The sequence below is a fragment of the Hemiscyllium ocellatum genome, chromosome 16, assembly GCF_020745735.1.
Source record: "Hemiscyllium ocellatum isolate sHemOce1 chromosome 16, sHemOce1.pat.X.cur, whole genome shotgun sequence".
Lineage (NCBI taxonomy): Eukaryota > Metazoa > Chordata > Chondrichthyes > Orectolobiformes > Hemiscylliidae > Hemiscyllium > Hemiscyllium ocellatum.
In genome coordinates this window covers 67,485,606-67,510,186 of record NC_083416.1, presented here as the reverse complement: position 1 = coordinate 67,510,186, position 24,581 = coordinate 67,485,606, and the positions used below count along the sequence as shown (strand labels likewise).

The following is a 24,581-nucleotide window of genomic DNA, read 5'->3' as shown; positions in this document are numbered from 1 at the left end:
CTGGCATTCCACAGAGACCATTCACTTCGCAACTCCCTCATTAGTTCCATGCCCCTCACCAACACACCCTCCACTCCCAGCACCTTCCCTTGCCACCACAAGAGGTGTAAAACCTGTGCCCACACCTCCCTCCTCACCTCCATCCACGACCCCAAACGATCCTTGCAAATTCGGCAGAGAAATTCCTCCATATCCAAACTCCTCATCTACTGTGTCCGTTGCTCTCAATGGAATCTTCTCTACATTGGAGAGACAGGATGCCAACTTGTGGAATGTTTCAGGGAGCATCTCTGGGACACATGCACCAAACAACCCCACCGCTCTGCGCCTGTACACATCAACTCACCCTCCCAATCTGCCAAGAACATGCAAGTTTTGGGCCTCCTCCACCTCCCAATATTAGCCATCTGATGCCTGGAGGAAGAACGATTCATCTTCTGCCTTGGGACACTCCAACCACATGGGATCAATGTCGACTTCACCACTTTAAACATCTCCCACTCCCTGCCTTATCCCAGAACCACCTCTCCAATTTGGCACCGCCCTCTTGAACTGTCCTCCCTGTCCATCTTTATTCCTACCTATCCGCTCCACCCTCCACTCCAATCTATCGCCATCACTCCATCTGCATTTACCTATCGCTTTCCCAGCTACCTCACATCCAACCCTACCTCAACCTTCTTATTTATTTCTAAACCCCCTTCACCCACCCACATTCCTGATGAAGCGCTTAGGCCCAAAACACTGATTCTCCTGCTCTTTGGATGCCGCCTGACCTGCTATGCTTTTCCAGTGCCACACTTTTCAACTATTATTATATTGATGCCTCCGTATTGGATGCATGACTTATCAAGCACATTTGTACTCCGGTGAGAACTCCTGCTTTATAACATTTCCTCACCAGGGGCACTTCCAAGTCTTTGATCAATGTTCAGCTCATGGTGAGTTTAATGAAGTTTCAAACTTGTCTTCCAGAATGATATCCTAAAAGTGATCCGGAGAGTTGATGAAAACTGGGTGGAGGGAAAACTCGGAGATAAAGTAGGAATATTCCCCATTTCATTTGTTGAGGTGAGTAACCCTGGAAATTCTCCTCATAATTGATTGCATTTGTATTTTCTTTATCAGTTCAGTGATCTTGGTCAGGAATGTAATTTTCTTTTTAAAAGTGAACAAATGTTTGCATTTGTGAAGAAAAGTTCATGAACAAAGGTATCTATCCAATGACTTCCCTTATCAGATAACTTGTGTCTGAAAGCATCGCAGTGAAAATGTACACATAGCCTTTTTAATGTTATGTTTGACAAGCACATCTTTCACCTTACGATAATTAGTAGAATCTCTTATTCAAGGCAGATCTGAACTCCTCTTTGTAAAAAAAAAAGGCACACCTTGTAACTTAGAACTGTCCAAAGCTGAAGCTATCACAGGAGAAGCTTGGAATATGCTAGGTTTGTTGGTTTTCATAATTATCTGTCAGTCCAATTTAAAAATCCAGCCCACATTCACAAATAATATAGTGCGCACACTTATCCAGTCACTCATTAATTTGCTTCCTCTGCATCTCAGTTGTATAATCATTTCTGGAATTGCCACAATCTTTATACACCTATTTGGAGCTATTGTTTGAAGCCTTGTTGAGACATGCACATTTCACTGTTAAAGGGAAATTATTTGCATTGTAGCGTTTTTTATTTTACAGAGCCACCCAGTTTTCCATGATTCACATTTGCATGACTACTCCTAAACAGGGAAGGATTGCTTTATTGATTTTTCTCTTGTTCCTTCAGCATCAGGTTATACAGTTACTAGCAATGAATTGTGATTACAAACACACACATGAAGAGAAGGAGTAGGTCCTGTTCTTCCACTTGATAAGATCATGGCTGATCTGACTGCAGCCTCAACTCAATTTTTCTACTTACCCAATTCTCTTTAACTCCTTTGTCAATCAAGAGTCTATCTAAATTTGCTTTAAACATATTCAAACATCTGGTTTTCAGTACTTTCTGAGAAAAAGAAAATAATTCTATTGATTTAAAAACTCTTAGGAAGTAAAGAATGCCAGGTATTTAGGCTTCTCCTTTTTCTCTTTGTCTCCATTCTGAGTGAAGGACCCCTTATTTTTAAACTGTGATCCCCTAGTTCTGGTCACTCCCACTAGGAGAAACATTCTCTCAGCGTCTATCCTGCCAGGTCCCCTCAGGATCTTATGTTTCAATAGGATCACCTCTCATTGTTCTAAACTCCAACAGACACTGGCCTACCTATCTGATATTTCCTCATAAGCTAACCCCTTCATCCAAGCAATCAGATGGGTAAACTGTTTTTGAATTACTGAATCAATAATAGTTCAATATTATGATCAAGGTGGGGAATCCTATCTCTGACCCTGATCGGTTTTAAGAATTACCCACTGACCTTTGGATGTCTTCTGCACTTGACATTCCTGGACAGAATCTCTTGTTACAAACCGAACCAGAAGTCCAGCAGCAAAGCATGCTCCCTTTGCAGCATTTAGTGGGCCTTGTCCTATGATCTGAACATCCAGCAGCATGATCAGCCATTTCAGTAGCTTCTCTGAAAAGGCTACGTATGTCAGAAATATATGGGATTAAGGTGCCAATTGGATGAGGAGGGCATTGTTGCCATGGGTCAGACACATAGTTAGAATGACAGTGGGTAGGGTAGAAGTAGCATGGTAGTTGGAGTGGGGTGTCAGACATGGGAATGAGAGTTTTTGGTGAGTTGGTGTTGGTTAGTGGCAGGATTGGCGGTGGGGGTGTGGGGTGCCAGAAATGTGGTGTCAAGACTGTTTCCAGGTCAGAGATTGACACTGGGAGTTGAATCTGGCAGGATTGGAGGTAGTGAAGTGGAATCATGTCGGGTTGTTGCAGGTGAATGAGTGCCTGGTGGTTGAGGATCAAGGGGTCTGAAGGATTGGGAATGTATACTTTGTGGAATCAGATTTGAGTTGGGTGTTCATTTTAATTGTTATAAAGGAGCTAGAGTAGATTTTAACTTAAACATTCCTGGATAACTATTAAGCTTAACTTTTTTTTTATTCATTCTTGGAACATAGACATCACTGGCTGGCCAGTGTTTATTGCCTGTCCCTCGTTGTCATTGAAAAGGTGGTGGAGAGCTGCCTTCTTGAACCACTGTAGCCCACATACTGCAGGTAGCCCCACAATGATATTAGGGAGGGAATTCCAGGATATTGACCCAGCGATAGGAACAGCAATATATTTCCAAGTCAGGGTGGTGAGTGGCTGGGGGGCAACTTGCAAAGGATGATGCTCCCATGTATCTGCTGCTCTTGCCCTTATAGTTGGAAGCTGTTGTTTGTTTGAAAGGTGCTGTGAAATTTGGTGAATTTCTGCAGTGCATCTTGTAGATAGTACACACTGCTGCTACTGAGCATCAGTGGTAGAGTGAGTGGGTGTTTGTGGATGTAGTGCTGATCAAACAGGCTGCTTTGTCCTGAATGATGTCAAGTCTTGTGAGTATGGTTGGAGCTGCAAGTGGAGATTATTTCATCACACTCCTGACTTGTGCCTTGGAGTTGGTGGACAGGCTTTGGGGATAACGAGTTTTGAGAAGATTCGTAGTTCAGGATGAGGTTCTGAATGTAAGTTTGCTCACTGAGCTAGAAGGTTCATTTCCAGATGTTTTGTCACCATACTAGGTAACATCATCAGTGAGCCTTCGTTGAAGCACTGGTAGCGTGGCTCACGTTTTATTTATGTGTTTAGGTTTCCTTACATTTCCTGTTTTTTTTCTTAAGGAGTGGTAAATGGGATCCAAGTCAGTGTGTTTGTTGATAGAGTTCCAGTTGGAGTGCCATGCTTCTAGGAATTCTCATGCATGCCTCTGTTTGGCTTGTGCTAGAATGGATGTGTTGTCCCATTAAAGTGGTGTCCTTCCTCATCTGTATGTAATGATACTAGTGAGAGTGGATTGTGTCTTTTTGTGGCTAGTTGATGTTCATGTATCCTGTTGGCTAGTTTTCTGTCTGTTTGTTCAATGTAGTGTTTGTTGCAGTTCTTGCAAGGTATTTTGTAAATTACATTAGTTTCGCTTGTTGTCTGTTTGGGGTCTTTCAAGTTCATTAGCTGCTGTTTTGGTGTGTTGGTGGGTTTGTGGGCTACCATGCTGCCATCTAGGCTTTGGGGAGTCAGGAATTGGGTTACTCGCTACAATATTCCTAGCCTCTAACCTGCTCTTGTAGCCGCTGTGAGGCAGAGTTAAAAGCCTCTGATCTCTCCAATTTTAATGGGCCCTTTTGGATGGTCCTATGTGTTGGGAAATTACACACTGGACAACCTAATTTCCTTGGTGATTCGTACAGAGTCAGCTGCATTAGCAATTTCATATTGTTCCAACAGATAACTCCGGTGCTGCTCCAACAATTCTCTGGCTGTCAGAATATTGGGTCCATTATAATATTTCTCCAAATAATAAAATTTACCATGCAATAAAATATTAGTTAAAATTTATCGAGCAGTGGGCCAGCTCAGAAGATTTGCAAGGCTGTATGTTACAGAGCCGAGCGACATTCTTCCATGCTTTAAGATTCATCCCGAGGGCTCAAAGTACGTGTTACTCATTCGATGTACATATCAATTTCTTGTCTCCCTTATTATTACAGAGGTAATATTAAAATAATAATACCTTTGTCAAAATAACTGCGAGAGAAATGCAATGCGAATGCAATATTTGTATGTAGCCCATACCACAATTTTCACTATGAGCTAGATGCAGCTTCACAGGGAATGTGGGCAAGTGATAGGATGAATCTTCTCAGAACTGAGGTGAAACATTTCATAGTCTGCTTGCTCAGCTTCATTGACAAATAGTTTGGAGCAAGTTAACTGCATTGATCTCTCTGCCAGGCTTTGATATCCAGGACCCAAAAAGAAAGAAGTGAAAACATGCTTTCTGTTATGAAAAGAAACACATGAGAGTGAAAGAATGTAAATAAATTTCTAGAAACATTATCTACATGACACATTCAATTTATGTTCTATTTGCATATTTACGTAAGTATGTGGGTAAAATATGTTCTATTTACATATTTATGTAAATATGTGGATAAAAATAATTCACCCAATTGTTTCTTTCTCTGTCTCCTACAGATGAACTCAACAGCAAAACAGTTATTAGCCATCAAAAGGCCAGATGGGAAAGATGGCAAATGCCAAGGCAGTGTGGCAGTGGCTAATTCGAGCACAGCGATCAAACGCACAGAGACCGGGAAAGTGGCTGCTAAAGAGACTCGCCACACAAGTGCAATGAATATACTAAACAGAATCTCCCACCCATCTCCATCCACCCAGCCCTTGCAGATCAGTTCGCCAGTGCTGATTAGCTCCAGTAACCCAGCTGTTGTGGCCCAGATTGCAGAAAGAAGGACTCCATCCAGTCCCACCAGCAAGGTGTCACTTTTGCTTTATCTCAAAACTCTTGGAGCCAAGTTGGAAAGTGTTCTGAAATCCTGTGGCAGTGTAAAGCAATATTGAATCTAGTTAAACTGTCTTAGGATGCATACAGCAAATTGGATTAGTCCTTCATTTTATCAGAGTTGAATAGAGCACTCCATATAGACAAGGGAGTCTTTCTGAATGGAGACCTGTACTCCAACCCCCCCCCCCATTGCCACTAAAATTACACACAATGGGAATGACGGCAAGAATCCCAGAATCAGCTCCTGCCAACCAATTTTTAAAAACCCCGGTCCATCCTCAGGCAGACAGAGGGATGAACATCCAGGGTAATGACTTTGTCTGTTTTAGTCATGCACAGGTAGTGTCAAAAAGAATTTTGCATTTATAAAACACCTGTTATGTCTCTCAGGAGTATTACTCTGACCCTCTGTCACAGTTGCCTTGTGAACAAATGTAGCAGGCATTTTGTGCTTAGTCAGACAGGTTAACTAATACAAAATGTGTTTGTATTAGTTAACCTCACAAATGGTGGAACTAAAACAGTTTGCAATTCCAGTCGGCAAACAAGACTCAAGATATTCTACTGTCCGAGCGAACAGTCAATGACTTCAACCATTCCAGTATCTAAGTGAATAAAGTTTCTGCTCATTCAGCACAGGATATCAGATATGCAGTCTGACAAGTTAAAAGCTACCTGAACACTCCACCCTGCAATCACCGACTTCCAACATTGAGAAAAGCAGTAAAAAGGTCACAGAAACATCACCAGCTCCAAATCTTTCATAATCACGTACTTTACTGACATAGGCATTTCTTGTCAGTCCTTCATTACCCAAAGCCAGAATTCCAGAACTCCAGAACTCCCTCACTAATAGATTGTGGGAATACCACCCTTACCAAGACAGCAGAGGCTGAAGGAGGAGACCCACCACTAATGATGCTCTCAAGAAAGTTGGAATAGGGCAGGGGATACTGACTATGGCAGCAAAGGAGTCCCCGCTGGTTCACTGTGTGTGTAGTCACCCTTGAAGAGTACTTGCCTCTGAAAGGGTTAATACTTAGTGACATAAGCACATTCTTATAATGATGTCTTATAGACTTCTGACAGCAAAGCTTAAGATTTTAAGGATGAGTCTCATGGTCTAGTCTACATGTGACCCACAGCAATATGGTTGATTCTTAACTAGCTGCAGTTCAAGGGAAATTAGGGGTAGGCAATTAATGCTTTATTGTCATTAATATTATTTTCCCAATAAAAAAATCCTTGCTGTGCATATTCTTTTAAACTGTGTTTGGGCAAATTTGGGAATTTGCTGGTTTAATCAAATTTTCACATTAGTGACAACTCTGGGAGTACTGGGGCTTAAATTTCAGCACACTACCCCAGTAAACTATGACAATTTGTCCCAGTCTAGAATGTGAATGCATAATTAAAATTGTCTCATCAATGCATTATTAAAGGAAGGCTGCATTGTCTTTGGCTGAACTGTTAAGATAGATTCTATTCAGGTGAGATTGAATATTGTACGAATTAGTTGCAGAAGTTCTTGCTCTTTCCTTGGTATCCAGGCCGGTACCACCAATATCCCGTGAAAGAATAAAGATAGAACTGTTTGCTTTCCTGTTCTTTTTCACAAACACCTGCATATATAAATACGAAACAATGACATTTCAAAGTGCTAGGTTTGTCACTCAGTCAATAGACTTCCAATGGTTTCGCAGATGACTATCACCCTGAATTTCTATGCCTCAGAATTGTTTTCTGTGGGAGTCAGTGGCATCACCAAAACATCAGATTGCTGTGTTTGGCTGCATCAAGGAGATGACAGCAGCCCTGTATGCCATGAGAAAGGACTTCACAAACTTCTGTCTAAACAGAGAGGCACAGAGGAACTGCGCATGTGCTTTTTTTTCCAGGATCACATGCTTCCTGGTATCCTGGCAGCAGCTGCCCTTTTTTCTCTGATGTTCGTAAATTGTTAACATCATATTCTAGCCCACAATGAACAGTGTGACTGTTCAGCAAAAGGGCTAAGTCCCTCTGCTCTTGACTCCCTTCTGTGACTTTCCCAAATGTGGGCAGTGCTCATACAATGTGAGTAATGTTGCGACCAAGAATATTATGAAGGAAAGCATTAGCTCTCTAAAACTATTGTTTAATTCCTCACGATCATGCTTCACAATCTCCCTGCTGGCAAATGGCATATTTAGCCCAATGTTTTGGTTTCAACGGCATATAGATGTAATATTGAAAAATATGTGAGGTGAATAGCAGACTCTTCAGCTTCATGTATAAACATGTTTGAGAAAATTCTAAATCAAATAGATTTTTAGCTGTGATTTGTATCTGACACAACATACATCACTCATCATTCAGACTGTGTTACTGTTAAAGGAATAAACTGAATGCACAATATCAGATTGGTTTCGCCCCTACATCTGGGTTTGTTACAGTAAAAATTGTTTAGCCAGCTTTTGAAATTTTTATACTTGAACAATATCAAAGAAAAGTACCTTTTTAAAATAAGACCTGCATTTACAGAATACCTTTCCGTGTCTGTCATAGAAATCTCAAAACATTTTGAACTATGAGTCACTTTGAAGTGCACTAACTTGTTTAGCAAACAGAGCAAAAACACTTCTTACACAGCAAGTTTGCACAAGCAACATTGAGGTGAATGTTCAGTGAATCTCTTTGATGGTGTCAGTCAATGGAGGATTATTGACCTGGATACCAAGTAAACTGCAACTAATGTCATACAGTACTCAACCTCACTTGAACAGAATCTATCTTAACAGTTCAGCCAAAGACAATGCAGCCTTACTCTACTAATACGGTGATGAGACAACTTAAATTATGCGTTCGAGATCTAGACTGGGACAAATTGTCATGGTTTACTGGGGTAGTGTGCTGAAATTTAAGCCCCAATACTACCAGAGTTGTCACTAATGTGAAAATTTGAATAAACCAGCAAATTGCCCAAATTTGCCCTAACACAGCTTTAAAGAATATGCACAGCAAGGTTTTTTTTTATTAAGTGAAAATATGAATTATAATAAATCTATTTTCAATTGGCCGAGTGGTATTATCACCCAACTATTAATTCAGAGACCCAAGCAATGTCCTGGGGACAGAGGTTTAAGTCCTGCTACAGCAGAAAGTAGAATTTGAATTCAATTTTAAAAGTTTGTAATTAAGTGTCTAAAGGTGACCATGAACCCATCTGGTTCACTAATGTCCTTTTAGGGAAGGAAACTACCATCCTTATCTGGTCTAGACCCCAGAACCACAGCAATGTGTTTGATTCTTTAAACTTCCCTCTGTGTAATTACAGATGGGCGATAAATGCTGGCCTGGTCAGCAATGCCCTCATCATGTAAATGAATTTTTAAAAATGTCAAGGAATGAACTTAACCCTGTAAATTTTAAACCATGCCTCTTTCTAACAATTCCCACGTACATACCAAGAGACAAGGCACCAGTATTATGGCTGGGTAAGAAAAGAAATGTCAGCGAAGCACCGTTCTGGCACCAGCATTGTAGAACTGAACTGAACCTGAAACATGAACTCTGCTATCTCTCTACAGGTGCTGGCAGACCTGCTGAGTTTTTCATGTGATTTATGTTTCTATTTCTGATTTGCAGCAACGCAATTGTTTTTATATTCAAAGTTGAGTTGGAAAGTTTTATTGCTTGACTAGGGAATCTAGGGCTGTCGGAATTAGGAGGGTTGGTTGTGTTGAAACAACCATGATCTTACTGATCTTAGAATTAAGGAGAATCCAAAGAGTTTTTTACAGATATGTTAAGGACAAAAGGGTAACTAGGGGGAGAATAGGGCCATTCAAAGATCAGCAACGCGGCCTTTGTGTGGAACCGCAGAAAATGGGGGAGATACTAAATGAGTATTTTGCATCAGTATTTACTGTGGAAAAGGATATAGAAGATATGGACTGTAGGGAAATAGATGGTGACATCTTGCAAAATGTCCAGATTACAGAGGAGGAAGTGCTGGATGTTTTGAAATGGGTAAAGGTGGATAATTCCCCAGGACTTGATCAGATGTACCCTGGAACTCTGTGGGAAGCTAGAAAAGTGATTGCTGGGCCTCCTGCTGAGGTATTTGTATCATCGATGGTCACAGGTGAGGTGCTGGAAGACTGGACGTTGGCTAACATGGTGCCACTGTTTAAGAAAGCTGGTAAGGACAAGCCAGGGAACTATAGACCAGTGAGTCTGTTGTCGGTGGTGGGCAGGTTGTTGAAGGGAATCCTGAGGGACAGGATGTACATGTATGTGGAAAGGCAAGGACTGATTAGAGATAGTCAACATGGCTTTGTGCTTGTGAAATCCTGTCTCACAAACTTGACTGAGTTTTTTGAGGAAGTAACAAAGAGGATTGATGAGGGCAGAGCAGTAGATGTGATCTATATGGACTTCAGTAAGGCATTCGACAAGCTTCCCATGGGAGACTGATTAGCAAGGTTAGATCTCACAGAATACAGGGAGAACTAGCCATTTGGATACAGAACTGGCTCAAAGGTAGAAGACAGAGGGTGGTGGTGGAGGGTTATTTTTCAGACTGGAGGCCTGTGACCAGTGCAGTGCCACAAGGATTGGTGCTGGTCCTCTACTTTTTGTCATTTACATAAATGATTTGGGTGCAAGCATAAGAGGTACAGTTAGTAAGTTTGCAGATGACACCAAAATTGGAGGTGTAGTGGATAGCGAAGAATGTTACCTCAGATTACAACAGGATCTTACCAGATGGGCCAATGGGCTGAGAAGTGGCAGATGGGGTTTAATTCAGATAAATGCGAGGTGCTGCATTTTGGGAAAGCAAACCTTAGTAGGACTTATACACTTAATGGTATGGTCGTGGGGAATGTTGCTAAAAAAAAAGACCTTGGAGTGCAGGTTCATAGCTCCTTGAAAGTGGAGTCACAGGTAGATAGGATAGTGAAGGTGGTGTTTGGTATGCTTTTCTTTATTGATCAGAGTATTGAGGACAGGCGTTGGGAGGTTATGTTGCAGCTGTACAGGACATTGGTTACGCCACTGTTGGAATATTGCGTGCAATTCTGGTCTCCTTCCTATCAGAAAGATATTGTAAAACTTGAAAGGTTTCAGAAAAGATTTACAAGGATGTTGCCAGGGTTGGAGGATTTGAGCTATAGGGAGAGGCTGAACAGGCTGGGGCTGTTTGCCCTGGAGGTTTCTAAATTCTTGGAAGAGCAGAGTCTGATTGGAACAAGTCAACATGGATTTAGTAAGGGAAGGTCATGCCTGACAAACCTGTTGGAATTCTTTGAAGAGGTGACAAGTAGGTTAGACCAGGGAAACCCAGTGAATGTGGTCTATCTAGACTTTCAAAAGGCCTTTGATAAGGTGCCACACGGGAGGCTGCTGAGCAAGGTGAGGGCCCATGGTGTTCGAGGTGAGCTGCTGGGATGGATTGAGGATTGGCTGTCTAACAGAAGGCAGAGAGTTGGGATAAAAGGTTCTTTTTCAGAATGGCAGCTGGTGACGAGCGGTGTCTCGCAGGGTTCAGTGTTGGGGCCACAGCTATTCGCATTATATATTAATGATTTGGATGAGGGGACTGGGGGCATTCTAGCGAAGTTTACCGATGATACGAAGTTAGGTGGACAGGCAGGTAGTACTGAGGAAGTGGGGAGGCTACAGAAGGATCTAGACAGGTTGGGAGAGTGGTCCAGGAAATGGCTGATGGAATTTAACGTGAGCAAATGCGAGGTCTTGCACTTTGGCAAAAAGAATATAAGCATAGACTACTTTCTAAATGGTGAGAAAATTAGTAAAGCCAAAGTACAAAGGGATCTGGGAGTGCTAGTCGAGGATTCTCTAAAGGTAAACATGCAGGTTGAGTCCGTGATTAAGAAAGTGAATGCAATTTTGTCTCTTATCTCAAGAGGGTTGGAATATATAAGCAGAGATGTGCTACTGAGACTTTATAAAGCTCTGGTTAGGCCCCATTTGGAGTACTGTGTCCAGTTTTGGTCCCACACCTCAGGAAGGAGGGAGTGGAGGGCTGCATGTTCTGAGGGTGAGAGGTTGGAGTGGGTAAGAGGGGTGGACAGATTGAGTCGGTTGATGTCGCGGCGGCAGTTGGCTATAAATAGATCGAGGGCGGGTAAGAGGCCAGCACGAGGTGTCCAGGTGGATGGAGTGTGTTGTAGGCTGGAGAAGGGGTCGTCAGAGGGTGGCCGGGAGTCTTGGTTGTAAAAGTAGGCACGGAGGCGAAGGCGGCGGAAGAATTGTTCAATATCTCGCTGCGTGTTGAACTCATTAATCTGAGGGCGTAGGGGAATGAAGGTGAGGCCTCTGCTGAGGACTGATCTTTCATCCTCAGAGAGGGGGAGGTCTGGAGGGATGGTGAAGATCCGGCAAGGCTGGGAGCTAGGACCTGGTGTGGGACTGGAGCTGGGAGTGGGGGCGGGGTTAGGGGCAGGGGCAGGGGCAGGGACGGAGATCAACATAGGGGTGGGGTTAGATGTGGTGACGAACCTCGGTGTGGGGTCGGGGTCACGCGTGGCGACGGAAGTCGGCGTGGGGGCGGGGTTATGCGTGGTGACGGAAGTCGGCGTGGGGGCGGAGACACCTGAGGCGTTATGGTCGTGCAGGTTAGTGATGTCACTAGGGGCGGAAGTGGCTGCGGCGACGGCAACCGAAGGGGCGGAAATGGTTCTGGCGACGAAAGAACCGTTGTCATTCCCGATAGCCGCGGGGGTCGCGAATCCGTCGGTGATCTTCCTGGCGTTCGTGGAAGCGGTTGTCTGAGTGGCGATCGCGGAGATATAAAAGAGACCTACAGGGTAACTTTTTCACGCAGAGGGTGGTACGTGTTTGGAATGAGCTGCCAGAGGAAGTGGTTGAGGCTGATCCAATTGCAACATTTAAGAGGCATTTGGATGGGTATATGAATGGGAAGGGTTTGGAGGGATATGGGCCGGGTGCTGGCAGGTGGGACTAGATTGGGTTGGGATATCTGGTCGGCATGGACGGGTTGGACTGAAGGGTCTTTTTCCATCTCTATGACTCTATGATTGGTGAAACAGGCTTGAGAGGCTGGATGATTGATTAGGTCCTGCTCCTACTTTTTTAATGTTCTTACAGAACGTGGAACTGTTCAGCACAGTACAGGCCCTTCAGCCCTTGATGTTGTGCCGATCTTTTACCTACTCTATTCTCATGATTCAGAAGAACAGATCCAGAGATGAGGGAGCTCACGTATATGCACGAATTGGAGAAACCAAAGTTATTCTTGCTCAAGGAGAAGATCAAGAGAGGTCTTGATAGCGATGTTCAAAATCAAGAAGGTTCTGGACTGAGAGCAGAGGGAATAGCTGTTCCCAAAAGAAGTAGGACCAAGAAGTAGAGGACACAGATTTCAGGGTGTTGGCAAACAACACGGCATTATCATGAGGGGAAAAGCTTTCATGCTGCGAGTGGTTAGGATCTAGAAAGCACTGTCTGAGTGTGGTGCTAGTGGGTTGAATCATGGCTTTCTCAAAAGGTGTTGGAAAGTTATCTAAAAAGAAGTCATTTGCAGGGCTCTAAGAAACGGAGGGGTAGGATGAGGTGTACTGTTCCTGGAGAGGATCTTAGACATGATGGGCCAAATGAACTCCTCTGTGCTGTAATTGTTCCATGATTCGATTTAAAAACTGAAAGAAATGCTGTAAATTAGAAACAAAAATGGAAGTTGCTGGAAAAGCTCAACAGATCTGGCAGCATCTGTGCAGAGAAATCAAAGTTAACATTTCGGGTCAAAACAGTTCTGAGGAAGGGTCACCAGACCCGAAATATTGACTTTGATCTCTCTTCACAGATACTGCCAAACCTACTGAGCTTTTGCAGCAACTTCTGTTTTTGTCTCTGATTCTAAAAATTGAGCACGATTTGTAATGCAGGTGTCAGGAAGCATCACAACTCCAGCTGAAACCAGTTTTCTTTTCACAGATAAAGCATAATCCTTCTGAAGCTGGTGTGGCCAGTTCAGGTATTATTGATGCCAAATCATCGTTTAACACTGAAATTCTACGTACAAAACCCCAAGTACCTGTGTAAGTAGCAGTAGTATAACTGTATTGAATACCTGTCATGTGTATAGCAATATCTGTAAAACTATAACCACACCTAGTTTACTTCATTCATTGAGCTTGTTAGACTTTGTATTTGCAATACAGATTCAGATATCAAATTCACTATACACCTTTACAATGTCTTTGACTTTTGTGTATTGTTTTTTTCTCCCGCCTCACCTCAATGAACATACACAATTGAAGGCCATGGTCTAAGCTAAACTTGCATGTAAATTGTTCTTCCAGCAGAAAAAGCTTTTATGTTCCATACAAAGTCTGCAATGTGACATGGAGACAGGAATCTCAAGACTGAATCAGCCACAAGATTGCTGCCTCTCCCAAGCTTCTTTTCTCCCAGACATTTGGATGTTGATGATAAGCTAGGTCTTTTTATTAATGAAGATGTCACCCCAAAGGCCCAGGAGCAGGAACTAGATGACCCAAGACTTGGTCTCCAATCAGTATTTGCAGACTGAAGGCTAAACAGTCAGGGATATTCTACTTGTGGCGTTTGTCCATGAATGGGAACCACTAAGAGGTCATCCAGCAACCCATCATCTTCTACATCCACTTCCATTGTAGCTTAAGATGCTTCTCTAATAACACAGACACCTGTAGATATGCCGGCCCTGACTTTAAATATCAGAACAGGGTCAAGAGCAAGATGCTGTGAAAAAGTGGATTTCTCACTATCATGGTGCAGTGGACTTGTGGAGATCTGGTTTCTTGCATGTTAGAGTCACAGAGCCAAAGTGTAGTAAAGGACAGAAGGGTCTTTTGCAAAGCAATCTTGTTGTTCTATCCCCTCATGCTTTCTCTACACCCCCCTCCCCCCCGTTTTACCTCTTGAACGTATTTCAAATTTCTGTTCAAACCTACTATTAAACCTGTTTCCACCACTCTATCATACATTGCACCTCACAACACCTCGTTACACCAAAAAAGCTTTTCCTCATGTTGCTATGAGTATTTTTTTCCCCCCAATCACCTTAAACATGTGCCTATTCCAAGAAAATTATCTAATTATCACTAACTAATGGTCTCCTCCATGGATTGTTAATTCATTCTCATCTCCGATCAGTAGATCTGAAGAACAGAGTGGGGACATGTTTCCAGTTTATGGGATGTCATCAGAAGGCTGGATCAGAGGGATGTCGATGCAAGTAAATAAAGCTGAGAGCCTGCCTTGCAGTTACAATGAATCTAGTAGGAGGTAATTAATAAATCATATAATTGATGTATCCATCAATCATATGTGGTGATGTCACTTACAAGGTGCTGTATTTGCCTTGTTCCTCTTTAAAATGTGTGGTCATGGAAATTAAAAATAAAATCACATAATGCAAAAGCTGACTACACATGAAAACAAAATTTACAGGGAACTTTTTTTAACTTGCTGTCTTTAGTGCTAAGAAGAATCTGTGAATAGTGGGAGCTTGTGAGAAGTAAAAACAACGAGAAATAAATCAGCACTTAATTAATGGATTAGCAGAACTTTTTAGACAGAGTCTGCTGATTTTATGGTGACAACTACTTCAAATTGAACTATTGGCAATACCAAAATAATTATGCTATTTGCAGTCTCTGCTTCTCTAATTGTCCAAAGGCCAATAGAACGTATTCATTGTTCACCAAGGTTGATAAACAAAGGGGTGAAAGGTCATCTGGGTAGGTGGGTAGATGGCATAACCAGAGCAGCCAATGACCTGATTGAATGGTGGAGCTGAGTGGCCTACCCTTTCTCTTAATTACCATGTTCTTCACCTCAGGAAGGTCCACACAATATCGCAATTCAAATTAAATTGCATCTGTATGACTGTATTCATGTTCTTCATCTCTGTCTTTCAGTGCACTATCCATGCTGGGGTAAAGACAGGGAATCACAGTGGAATTTCCATTTCTTACCAGAGTGGGCGATTCTGCCAAATCCCTCATGATGTTACTGCAGTAGAAAACAGTTTCAGGGAAATTCCCATTGTACCTATTCCCTCAAATTTTGATAAACACCACTATTTGTATATTTATATATCATAAAAAGGCACTTAATTCAATTTACAGTTCGTAACAACTCCTCTCAGTTATGTCAATCACATAATGCAAAAGCTGACTACACATGAAAACAAATATCATTATTCTGAAGTTAAGCCTAAACCATATGCATCACATAACACTGCACTGAAATTTTAAAAATGCTGATTTAAAAATCAAGGACATTTGAAGGATTTCTGCACTTTTTTTAGGAAGTAAGTAATCTGACACTCATTGCAAGTATTGTTTACACAGCTGATGGTTGAAGCAGTTTTGCAAGCCTAGTTTGCAGCCCAGACCAAATCAAGAGATGTGTACAAATGGAGTTTTGATTGTCAAGAATTATCTGACTGGTCTGTGGACCAGTGACCAGATATTGGTTACAAAGGCCTTCTGCCTGTTTGCAACTCTATTGCTAGCTGCAAATGTGTTGCTGGTCAAAGCACAGCAGGCCAGGCAGCATCTCAGGAATAGAGAATTCGACGTTTCGAGCATAAGCCCTTCATCAGGAATCATCAGGGCTTATGCTCGAAACGTCGAATTCTCTATTCCTGAGATGCTGCCTGGCCTGCTGTGCTTTGACCAGCAACACATTTGCAGCTGTGATCTCCAGCATCTGCAGACCTCATTTTTTACTCTATTGCTAGCTCACAGGCAATTCCATAGCTTGGGGGTCTGAAGGTTTTGGCGGAAACTCTCAGGCCTCTGGAGAATGAACTGTTTCTGCTCTGCAATAGAGTACCTAACATCTGAAGATAGCCAGTTTATTTCCCATCAATAGTTGTTATAAGCTGTGACTTTCCATTAATAAATCAAAGACCTTTTAAAGTGGGAACAAGTTAACCTGTGTCTCCTACCAACAACTGGAATTATCTGAAGAAAGAAAATTGAGAGGCAGTGTTCTGATGAGCACAAAGATCATCCCAGCAAATGGGCAGGGACCACTGAACTGCCTTCCCAGTCTTTCACTCTACCTTTAAAACCCTTTCTTTTGTGGCTAAGTGGCTATGTGTGTATACAGGGAGATTTTATAAGGTGATTAGAATTTCAACCAGTTTTATTATAAGCCAACAGTTCATAATTGTTTACATATCGCCAGAGTCTATTTGCTTGTAATAAATAATTGTTCTTGTTAGGCATAGAAATTGGGTCCATGTTTTCTGTCAACCTAAAAGACAGGTAAATTGTGGAAGTTTTTGCAAGTTTGAAAAAAACTCTGTGATGACTCCAGAAATATTGGATGTCAATTTCCATCTTGCTACTGCAGTGCATCATAACACTCACTAAAAGTAGGTTGAGCTGATAATTTAGATGAAAATTTATTGCAAGGAAAGGTCACAACAGATTGTCACTATCACTTCTACAATCTGTTTCTGGCCTTGCAACCAGCCAAATAGACAGACTGAGTCAATAGCAGGGAGGGTAAAACAGCAACAAGAGAGTTAAGCAACAGCTGGGCAACCATGAGAGTTTACCTCAGCAATCAGAAGCTGGAGCAGGTCAGTGGTTAGCACTGCTGCCTCACAGCACCAGGGTCGCAGGTTCGATTCCAGCTTTGGGCGAATGTCTGTGTGGAGTTCGCACGTTCTCCCTGTGTCTGCGTGGGTTTCCTCCAGGTGCTCCAGTTTCCTCCCAAAGTCCAAAGATGGTCAGGTGAATTGGCCATGCTAAATTGCTCACAGTGTTTAGGTGCATTAGTCAGAGGGAAATGGATCTGGGTGCATTAATCTTCAGAGGGTCGGTGTGGACTAGTTGGGGCCGAAGAGCCTGTTTCCACACTGTATGGAATCTAATCTCAGTGAGGCAGAAAGCGAGAGAGAGAGACTAGACTTGTACTCCTGTTCCTTCTGTGGCCAAATGGAGTTACTAAAAAGAAGATTTGCTTATGGCACCCATAGTTTTCATATCCTTTCCAGGTCAGATTTCACAACCTCTTGCAATCAGTCAATTTTAAATCAGGCTTCCAAATGAATTATAGAAAACCAATTTAATTATTTATTAATGAAGTGTCCTGCCCACCACCATGAGGTAAATATTGGCCTTGCAGCTGGCTTGTTATAGACATGTCTTCCATATTAAGCACCAAACCCTTCTCGTCAAATGTGGGGAGTATGAATGGTTTCAGTATCAAAATCACTGAGTTTTCAGTGGGACCAATTTAAGAATGTGTGATTGTGTTGTAGGAATACTTGCAGACTCCCAGATCAGAGAGGTTCGGATGGTCTGTTGGCATCGGCAAACGCTCAAGAAAAAGGAACTGCAAGTGAGGCCAGTTTAAACCAGCAGGCAAGCCCCAGCAGCAGGCAAGTTGCTGTGACATCACCACCTGTTCCGTCAGGGGCGACAATAGCAAGACATATCCCTGGGTCTAGTTACAGGGGTAAGTTGATTAATTTATTGTACAGAGGAGTCTAATACTGAAAGAATGTGTTGAATGCAGCTGCAGCCTCCACCTGCTCTGGCTGAAATTTGATCCAGGGCTGCAGTCTATGCAAATCACAACCAAACATTTTTGCGGTCATACATTTTTCTCCGATACTTTCTTCTTGGCTTTCTCCCTCATTGTGTCAGAAGAAGAGGAAACGTAGCAGAATACAAAGTATGCAAAAAGTGGATTGCTGAGATGTTTTATTAAGTAGCAACAGATTCAACAATTCCACCTGTTTAGATTGGCTTGCCTTTACAAAGTACAGGTTTTGAAATGGGCCCATGCAATGATAATTGCAGGCTTGGTAATATTATGCAAGTCTGGGAAGGGTAAAGCTATTTGTACAGTTGCACAAGCCAAGTTGCAGCTTTCATGTCACAATAATTAGTTTCTAATTAATACCCAGTATCCTGGACTAATCTGTCAACCCAATATCAGTAAAACTGTCTGGTGATTGTCAAATGGCTGTTTGTAAGACCTTGCTGTGTGAAAACTGTCTCCCATATTTCCTATGCGTCTTCACTTCAAATGAACTTTGTTAACTGTAAAGTGCTTCGTGGCTATCATGAAAAACATCACTGGCATATAAATAGATGTCTTTTTTTTTACCCAGAATGCTCTATAGAATATAGAACATAGAAAAATACAGCGCAGTACAGGTCCTTCAGCCCTCGATGTTGCGCTGACCCAAGCCTACCTAACCTACACTAGCCCACTATCCTCCATATGTCTATCCAATGCCCGTTTAAATGCCCATAAAGAGGGAGAGTCCACCACTGTTACTGGCAGGGCATTCCATGAACTCACGACTCGCTGAGTAAAGAATCTACCCTAACATCTGTCCTATACCTACCACCCCTTAATTTAAAGCTATGCCCCCTCGTATTATCTGACTCAATGCGTGGAAAAAGGTTCTCTTGGCAACCCTATCTAAACCCCTAATCATCTTGTACACCTCTATCAAGTCACCCCTAAACCTTCTTTTCTCCAATGAAAACAGCCCCAAGTGCATCAGCCTTTCCTCATACGATCTTCCTACCATACCAGACAACATCCTGGTAAACCTCCTCTGCATCCATTCAAGTGCCTCCACATCCTTCCTATAGTATGGCGACCAAAACTGCACACAATACTCCAGATGCGGCCGCACCAGAGCCTTATACAACTGCAACATGACCTCAGGACTCCGGAACTCATTTCTACTACCAATAAAAGCCAGTACGTCATATGCCTTCTTCACAGCACTATTTACCTGGGTGGAAACTTTCAGAGATCTGTGTACATGGACACCAAGATCTCTCTGCTCATCCACACAACCAAGTATCTGACCATTAGCCCAGTACCTCATCTTCTTGTTCTCTTACCAAAGTGAATCACTTCACACTTACCTACATTGAACGCCATTTGCCACCTTTCTGCCCAGCTCTGCAGCTTATCTAGATCCCGTTGTAACCTGCCACATCCTTCCTCACTGTCAACAACTCCCCTGACTTTCGTATCATCCACAAACTTGCTCACCCAACCTTCTAGCCCCTCCTCCGGGTCATTTATAAAAATGACAAACAGCAATGGTCCCAAAACAGATCCTTGCGGAACACCGCTGGTAACTGCACTCCAAGATGAACCTTTACCATCAACTACTACCCTCTGTCTTCTTCCAGCCAGCCAATTCCTAATCCAAACCTCCAATTCACCCTCAATGCCATATCTCCGTATTTTTTGCAGTAGCCTAACATGGGGAACCTTATCAAATGCCTTACTAAAATCCATATACACCACATCTAACGCCTTAACCATTGTCCACCTCCTTAGTCACCTTCTCAAAGAATTCAATAAGGTTTGTGAGGCACGACCTGCCCTTCACAAAACAATGCTGACTATCCTTGATCACATTATTCCTATCCTGACATTCATAAATCCTATCCCTTACAATTCTCTCTAAGACTTTGCCCACAACAGAAGTGAGACTCACAGGTCTATAGTTGCTAGGGTTATCCCTACTCCCCTTCTTGAACAAGGGAACCACATTTGCTCTCCTCCAGTCTTCTGGCACTATTCCTGTAGACAATGAGGACATAAAAATCAAGGCCAATGGCTCTGCAATCTCCTCCCTTGCTTCACAGAGAATCCTAGGATAAATGCCATTAGGCCCAGGGGACTTATCTATTTTCACCCTTTCCAGAATTTCCAACACCTCTTCCCTACATACCTCAAAGCCATCCATTCTAACTAATTGTGACTCAATATTCACATCGGCAACAATGTCCTGTTCCTGAGTGAATACTGACGAAAAGTATTCATTCAGTGTCTCCCTAATTTCTTCAGCCTCCACACGAAACTTCCCACTACTATACTTGACTGGACCTATTCCTACCCTAGTCATTCTTTTATTCCTGACATACCTATAGAAAGCCTTTGGGTTTTCCCTAATCCTACCAACCAAGGACTTTTCATGTCCCCTCCTTGCTGCTCTTAGCTCTCTCTTTAGATCCTTCTTGGCTACCTTATAACTCTCAATCGCCCCACTTGAACCTTCACACCTCATCTTTACATATGCCGCCCTCTTCCCTTTAACAAGGGATTCCAATTCCTTATTAAACCACGGCTCCCTCACACGACCATTTCCTCCCTGCCTGACAGGTACATACTTATCAAGGACACTCAATAGTTGCTCCTTGAACAAGCTCCATATATCGATTGCACCCTTCCCTTGAAGCCTACTTTTCCAAGCCACGCATCCTAAGTCATGCCTCACTGCATCATAATTTCCCTGCCCCCAGCTATAACTCTTGCCCTATAGTGCACACTGATCCCTCTCCATCACTAGAGTAAAAGTCACCGAATTGTGGTCACTGTCCCCCAAAGTGCTCACCTACCTCCAATTCTAACACCTGGCCTGGTCCGTTACCCAGAACCAAATCCAGTAGGGCCTCACCTATTGTTGGCCTGTCTACATATTGTGTCAGGAAACCCTCCTGCACACATTGGACAAACACCGACCCATCTAACGTACTCGAGCTATAGCTTTCCCAGTCAATATCTGGAAAGTTAAAGTCCCCCATAACAACCACCCTATTACTTTCACTCTTCTCCTGAATCATCCTCGCAATCCTTTCTTCTACGTCTCTAGGACTATTAGGAGGCCTGTAGAAAGCTCCTAACAGGGTGACCTCACATTTCCTATTTCTAACCTCAGCCCAAACTACCTCAGATGGCGAGTTTTCATCCATCGTCCTTTCCACCGCTGTAATACTATCTTTGACAAGCAATGCCACATCTCCCCCTCTTTTACCCCACTTCTGACCCTACTAAAACATTTAAACCCTGGAACCTGCAACAGCCAATCCTGTCTCTGTTCTACCCATGTCTCCGTAATAGCCACAACATCGAAATCCCAGGTACCAACCCACGCTGCAAGTTCACCTACCTTATTTCGTATACTTCTTGCATTGAAGTATACATACTTCAAGCCACCTTCCTGTTTACAGGCATCCTCCTTCGAGATTGATGCCATGTTCCTAACCTCCCTACACTCCAGATCCTGCACCCTAAAGCTATAGTCTAGGTTCCCATGCCCCTGCAGAGTTAGTTTAAATCTCCCCAAAGAGCACTAGCAAACCTCCCCCCAAGGATACTGGTGCCCCTCATGTTCAGGTGTAGACCATCCTGTTTATAGGGGTCCCACCTTCCCCAGAAAGAACCCCAGTTATACAGAAGCCAGAATCCCTCCCTCCTGCAACATCCCTGTAACCACGTATTTAACTGCTCTCTCTCCCTATTCCTCGACTCTCTATCACGTGGCACGGGTAACAAACCAGAGACAACAACTCCGTTTGTTCTAACTCTGAGCTTCCAACCTAGCTCCCTGAAAGCCTGCCTCACATCCTCATCCTTCTTCCTACCTATGTCGTTGGTGCCAATGTGGACCACGACTTCGGGCTGCTCCCCCTCCCCCTTAAGGACCCGGAAAACACAATCAGAGACATCACATACCCTTGCACCTGGGAGGCAACATACCAAACATGAGTCTCTCTCGCCCCCACAAAACCACCTATCTGTGCCCCAAACTATCGAGTCTCCAATAACTATTGCTCTGCTCTTCTCCACCCTTCTCTTCTGAGCAATGGGGATAGGCTCCATGCCAGAGGCCTGAACCCCATTGCTTACCCCTGGTAAGTCGTCCCCCCCACAAGTATCCAAAACGGTATACTTGTTCTTGAGGGGAACGGCCGCAGGCGGTCCCTGTACTGGCTGCTTCCTCCCAGTCCCCCGCACTGTCACCCATCTGTCTGCAATCTTTGGGGTTACTACTTCCCTAAAGCTCCGATCTATGACCCCCTCTGTCTCCCGAGTGATCCTAAGTTCATCCAACTCCGGCTCCAGTTCCCTAACATGGTCTTGGAGGAGCTGGAGATCGGTGCACTTCCTGGAAGTGTAATCAGCAGGGACAACCATGGCATCCCTCACCTCAAACATGTTGCAAGAGGAACATTGCACTGCCTTCACTGCCATCCCGCTAAAAGTAACCTTTTAAAAAAAAACTAGGTCTAAACACTAGAACAAGCAAAATGCAGCACTTACCTTCTTACCACAACGGGTCTTATTATTAGGTTAGAGGAGGAGAGCAAGTGGGAGGCACTACCTCTATAGTCTCTCTCAGGCTCTCCTCTCTTAGAGTACCAGTTTCTATACTTCGCCGTTTGTCTAAGCACATAAAGAATGGTCTGATCAGAGAATAGGCTGAATATAAGCCTGGAAAATCATTCTATTCAATTTCCTAGCATTCTTTCAGCTTGCTGTGTTGTCTTGCACATGATCTGTGCATGGTAACTAACAAGCCTCCCAATGCTATTTCAATCCCACTCAAAGTGGCAAGAAATCTGAGCTGGGCATGCACGATACTCTGCACAGGACTGAAAGTGGAGTACTGACATGGAAAGAGAATTGGTTGGCAGGAAGCAAACAAAGATAGATGAGAGGGGGCTAGTTTAAAGGAGTGGTATTGGTGATGAAGCTCATAATGTGAAGAAATTAGGAGCTGGACCCCGGTTAAATGTAGCCACTTTTGAAGATTCAGTTTTCCAATTTAGGACGACCATTTGATATGGGAACTGTATGAGACTAAGACCTATTCTATCTCTCAGATGACTGGTACTAACTGAACAACAGCAAGGTGGTCTCTTAATGTTTTGGGCCAATATTTATTCCTAAACTAGCACCATTAAAGCCAATTATCTGTTAGTTATTTGGTAGGGCATTGTTGTGTGAAAATTGGTTGCTTTATTTCTCTATATTACCACATTGACTACACTTCTATAATTCTTCCTTGTAGGATATTCTGAGGCCATGAAAGGTATTATAGAAATGCAAGTTCTTCCTTTACTTTTTTCAGTGCAAATAAACTTGTTTGGAATAATAAATTTGATTGCACAGTAGTTTGGGCAGAAAATTTAAAGCTAACACAATCAATATGTTTCTTTGCTTTTTTAGTTAATGTACATCGACCAATAGTTGCAGTTCCCCCAGTACAGTCTCAAAGCACAAGTAGCCGATGTGTTCCAGCTGTTGTCATTCAAGCCCAACCCTTTGCATCTCATCAGTTTCTGCACCCAGTCACTATCCATGCTGCCCATTGCCACGGCCTTCTTGGAGCAGGCAGATCTAACCTGTCCAACAGGCCCATTGCCAACACTGCTCCTATAATATGTCACAACAGAAAACCATCAGCAATGCAAGATGATGAAGCTTCAAATTGTACAACTGTGGACCAGGGATGTGTACCAATGTCAGATCCTACACCATCGCACTGCAAGGCTGAGGACAGAAGTCGTGTGCACAAGGTGGGTCTTATTCATCTACTCAAAATATAGAGACATGAGAAGCAGGAAATTGACTCAGCTATGTTTCAGGGAGGAGATGGGCAACAAAGTGCAAATTTAGAGTAGCCTTTTTAAAGACAAGGAATTGGAATTTAAATCATGTTTGAAAGATAATGTAATGAAATAGATGTGATGAAGGAAAGGTTATAGAGTTTTGAGAAGATTTGTAGCTCAGGTTAAGGTTTTGGATGTAGGTTTGCTCGCTGAGATGGAAGGTTCGTTTTCAGACATTTCGTCACCATACTAGGTAACATCATCAGTGAGCCTACGATGAAACATTGGTGTCAGTGACCCGCTTTCTGTTTATGTGTTTAGATTTCCTAGGGTCGGTGATGTTATTTCCTGTGGTGACGTCATTTCCTTTTCTTTTTCTCAGGGGTCCAAGTTGGTGTGTTTTTTAATAGAGTTCCAGTTGGAATGCCATGCTTCTAGGAATTCTTGTGCATGTCTCTGTTTGACTTGTCCTAGGATGAATGTGTTGTCCCAGTCGAAGTGGTGTCCTTCCTCATCTGTATGTAAAGATACTAAAGAGAGTGTATCGTATCTTTTTGTGGCTAGTTGATGTTCATGTATCCTGGAGGCTAGTTTTCTGTCTGTTTGTCCAATGTAGTGTTTGTTACAGTTCTTGTAAGGTATTTTGTAAATGACATTAGTTTTGCTTGTTATCTGTACGGGGTCTTTCAAGTTCATTAGCTG

General features: G+C 42.9%; 1 protein-coding gene across 2 annotated transcripts in view; it reads left to right on the top strand.

Annotated features, from left to right (window-relative positions):
* LOC132823459 (E3 ubiquitin-protein ligase SH3RF2-like) overlaps positions 1-24,581 on the top strand; it is a 79,615-nt gene that overhangs the window by 39,687 nt on the left and 15,347 nt on the right. Inside the window, exons 4-9 of one of the 2 annotated variants that reach the window (XM_060837346.1) lie at positions 976-1,071; positions 5,139-5,438; positions 13,429-13,532; positions 14,635-14,763; positions 17,762-17,958; positions 23,497-23,846. In XM_060837346.1, the coding sequence (XP_060693329.1) occupies positions 976-1,071; positions 5,139-5,438; positions 13,429-13,532; positions 14,635-14,763; positions 17,762-17,958; positions 23,497-23,846 (1,176 nt within the window). Of the gene's footprint in view, positions 1-975; positions 1,072-5,138; positions 5,439-13,428; positions 13,533-14,631; positions 14,764-17,761; positions 17,959-23,496; positions 23,847-24,581 lie in introns of both variants that reach the window. The other variant, XM_060837345.1, reaches the window with a different exon arrangement.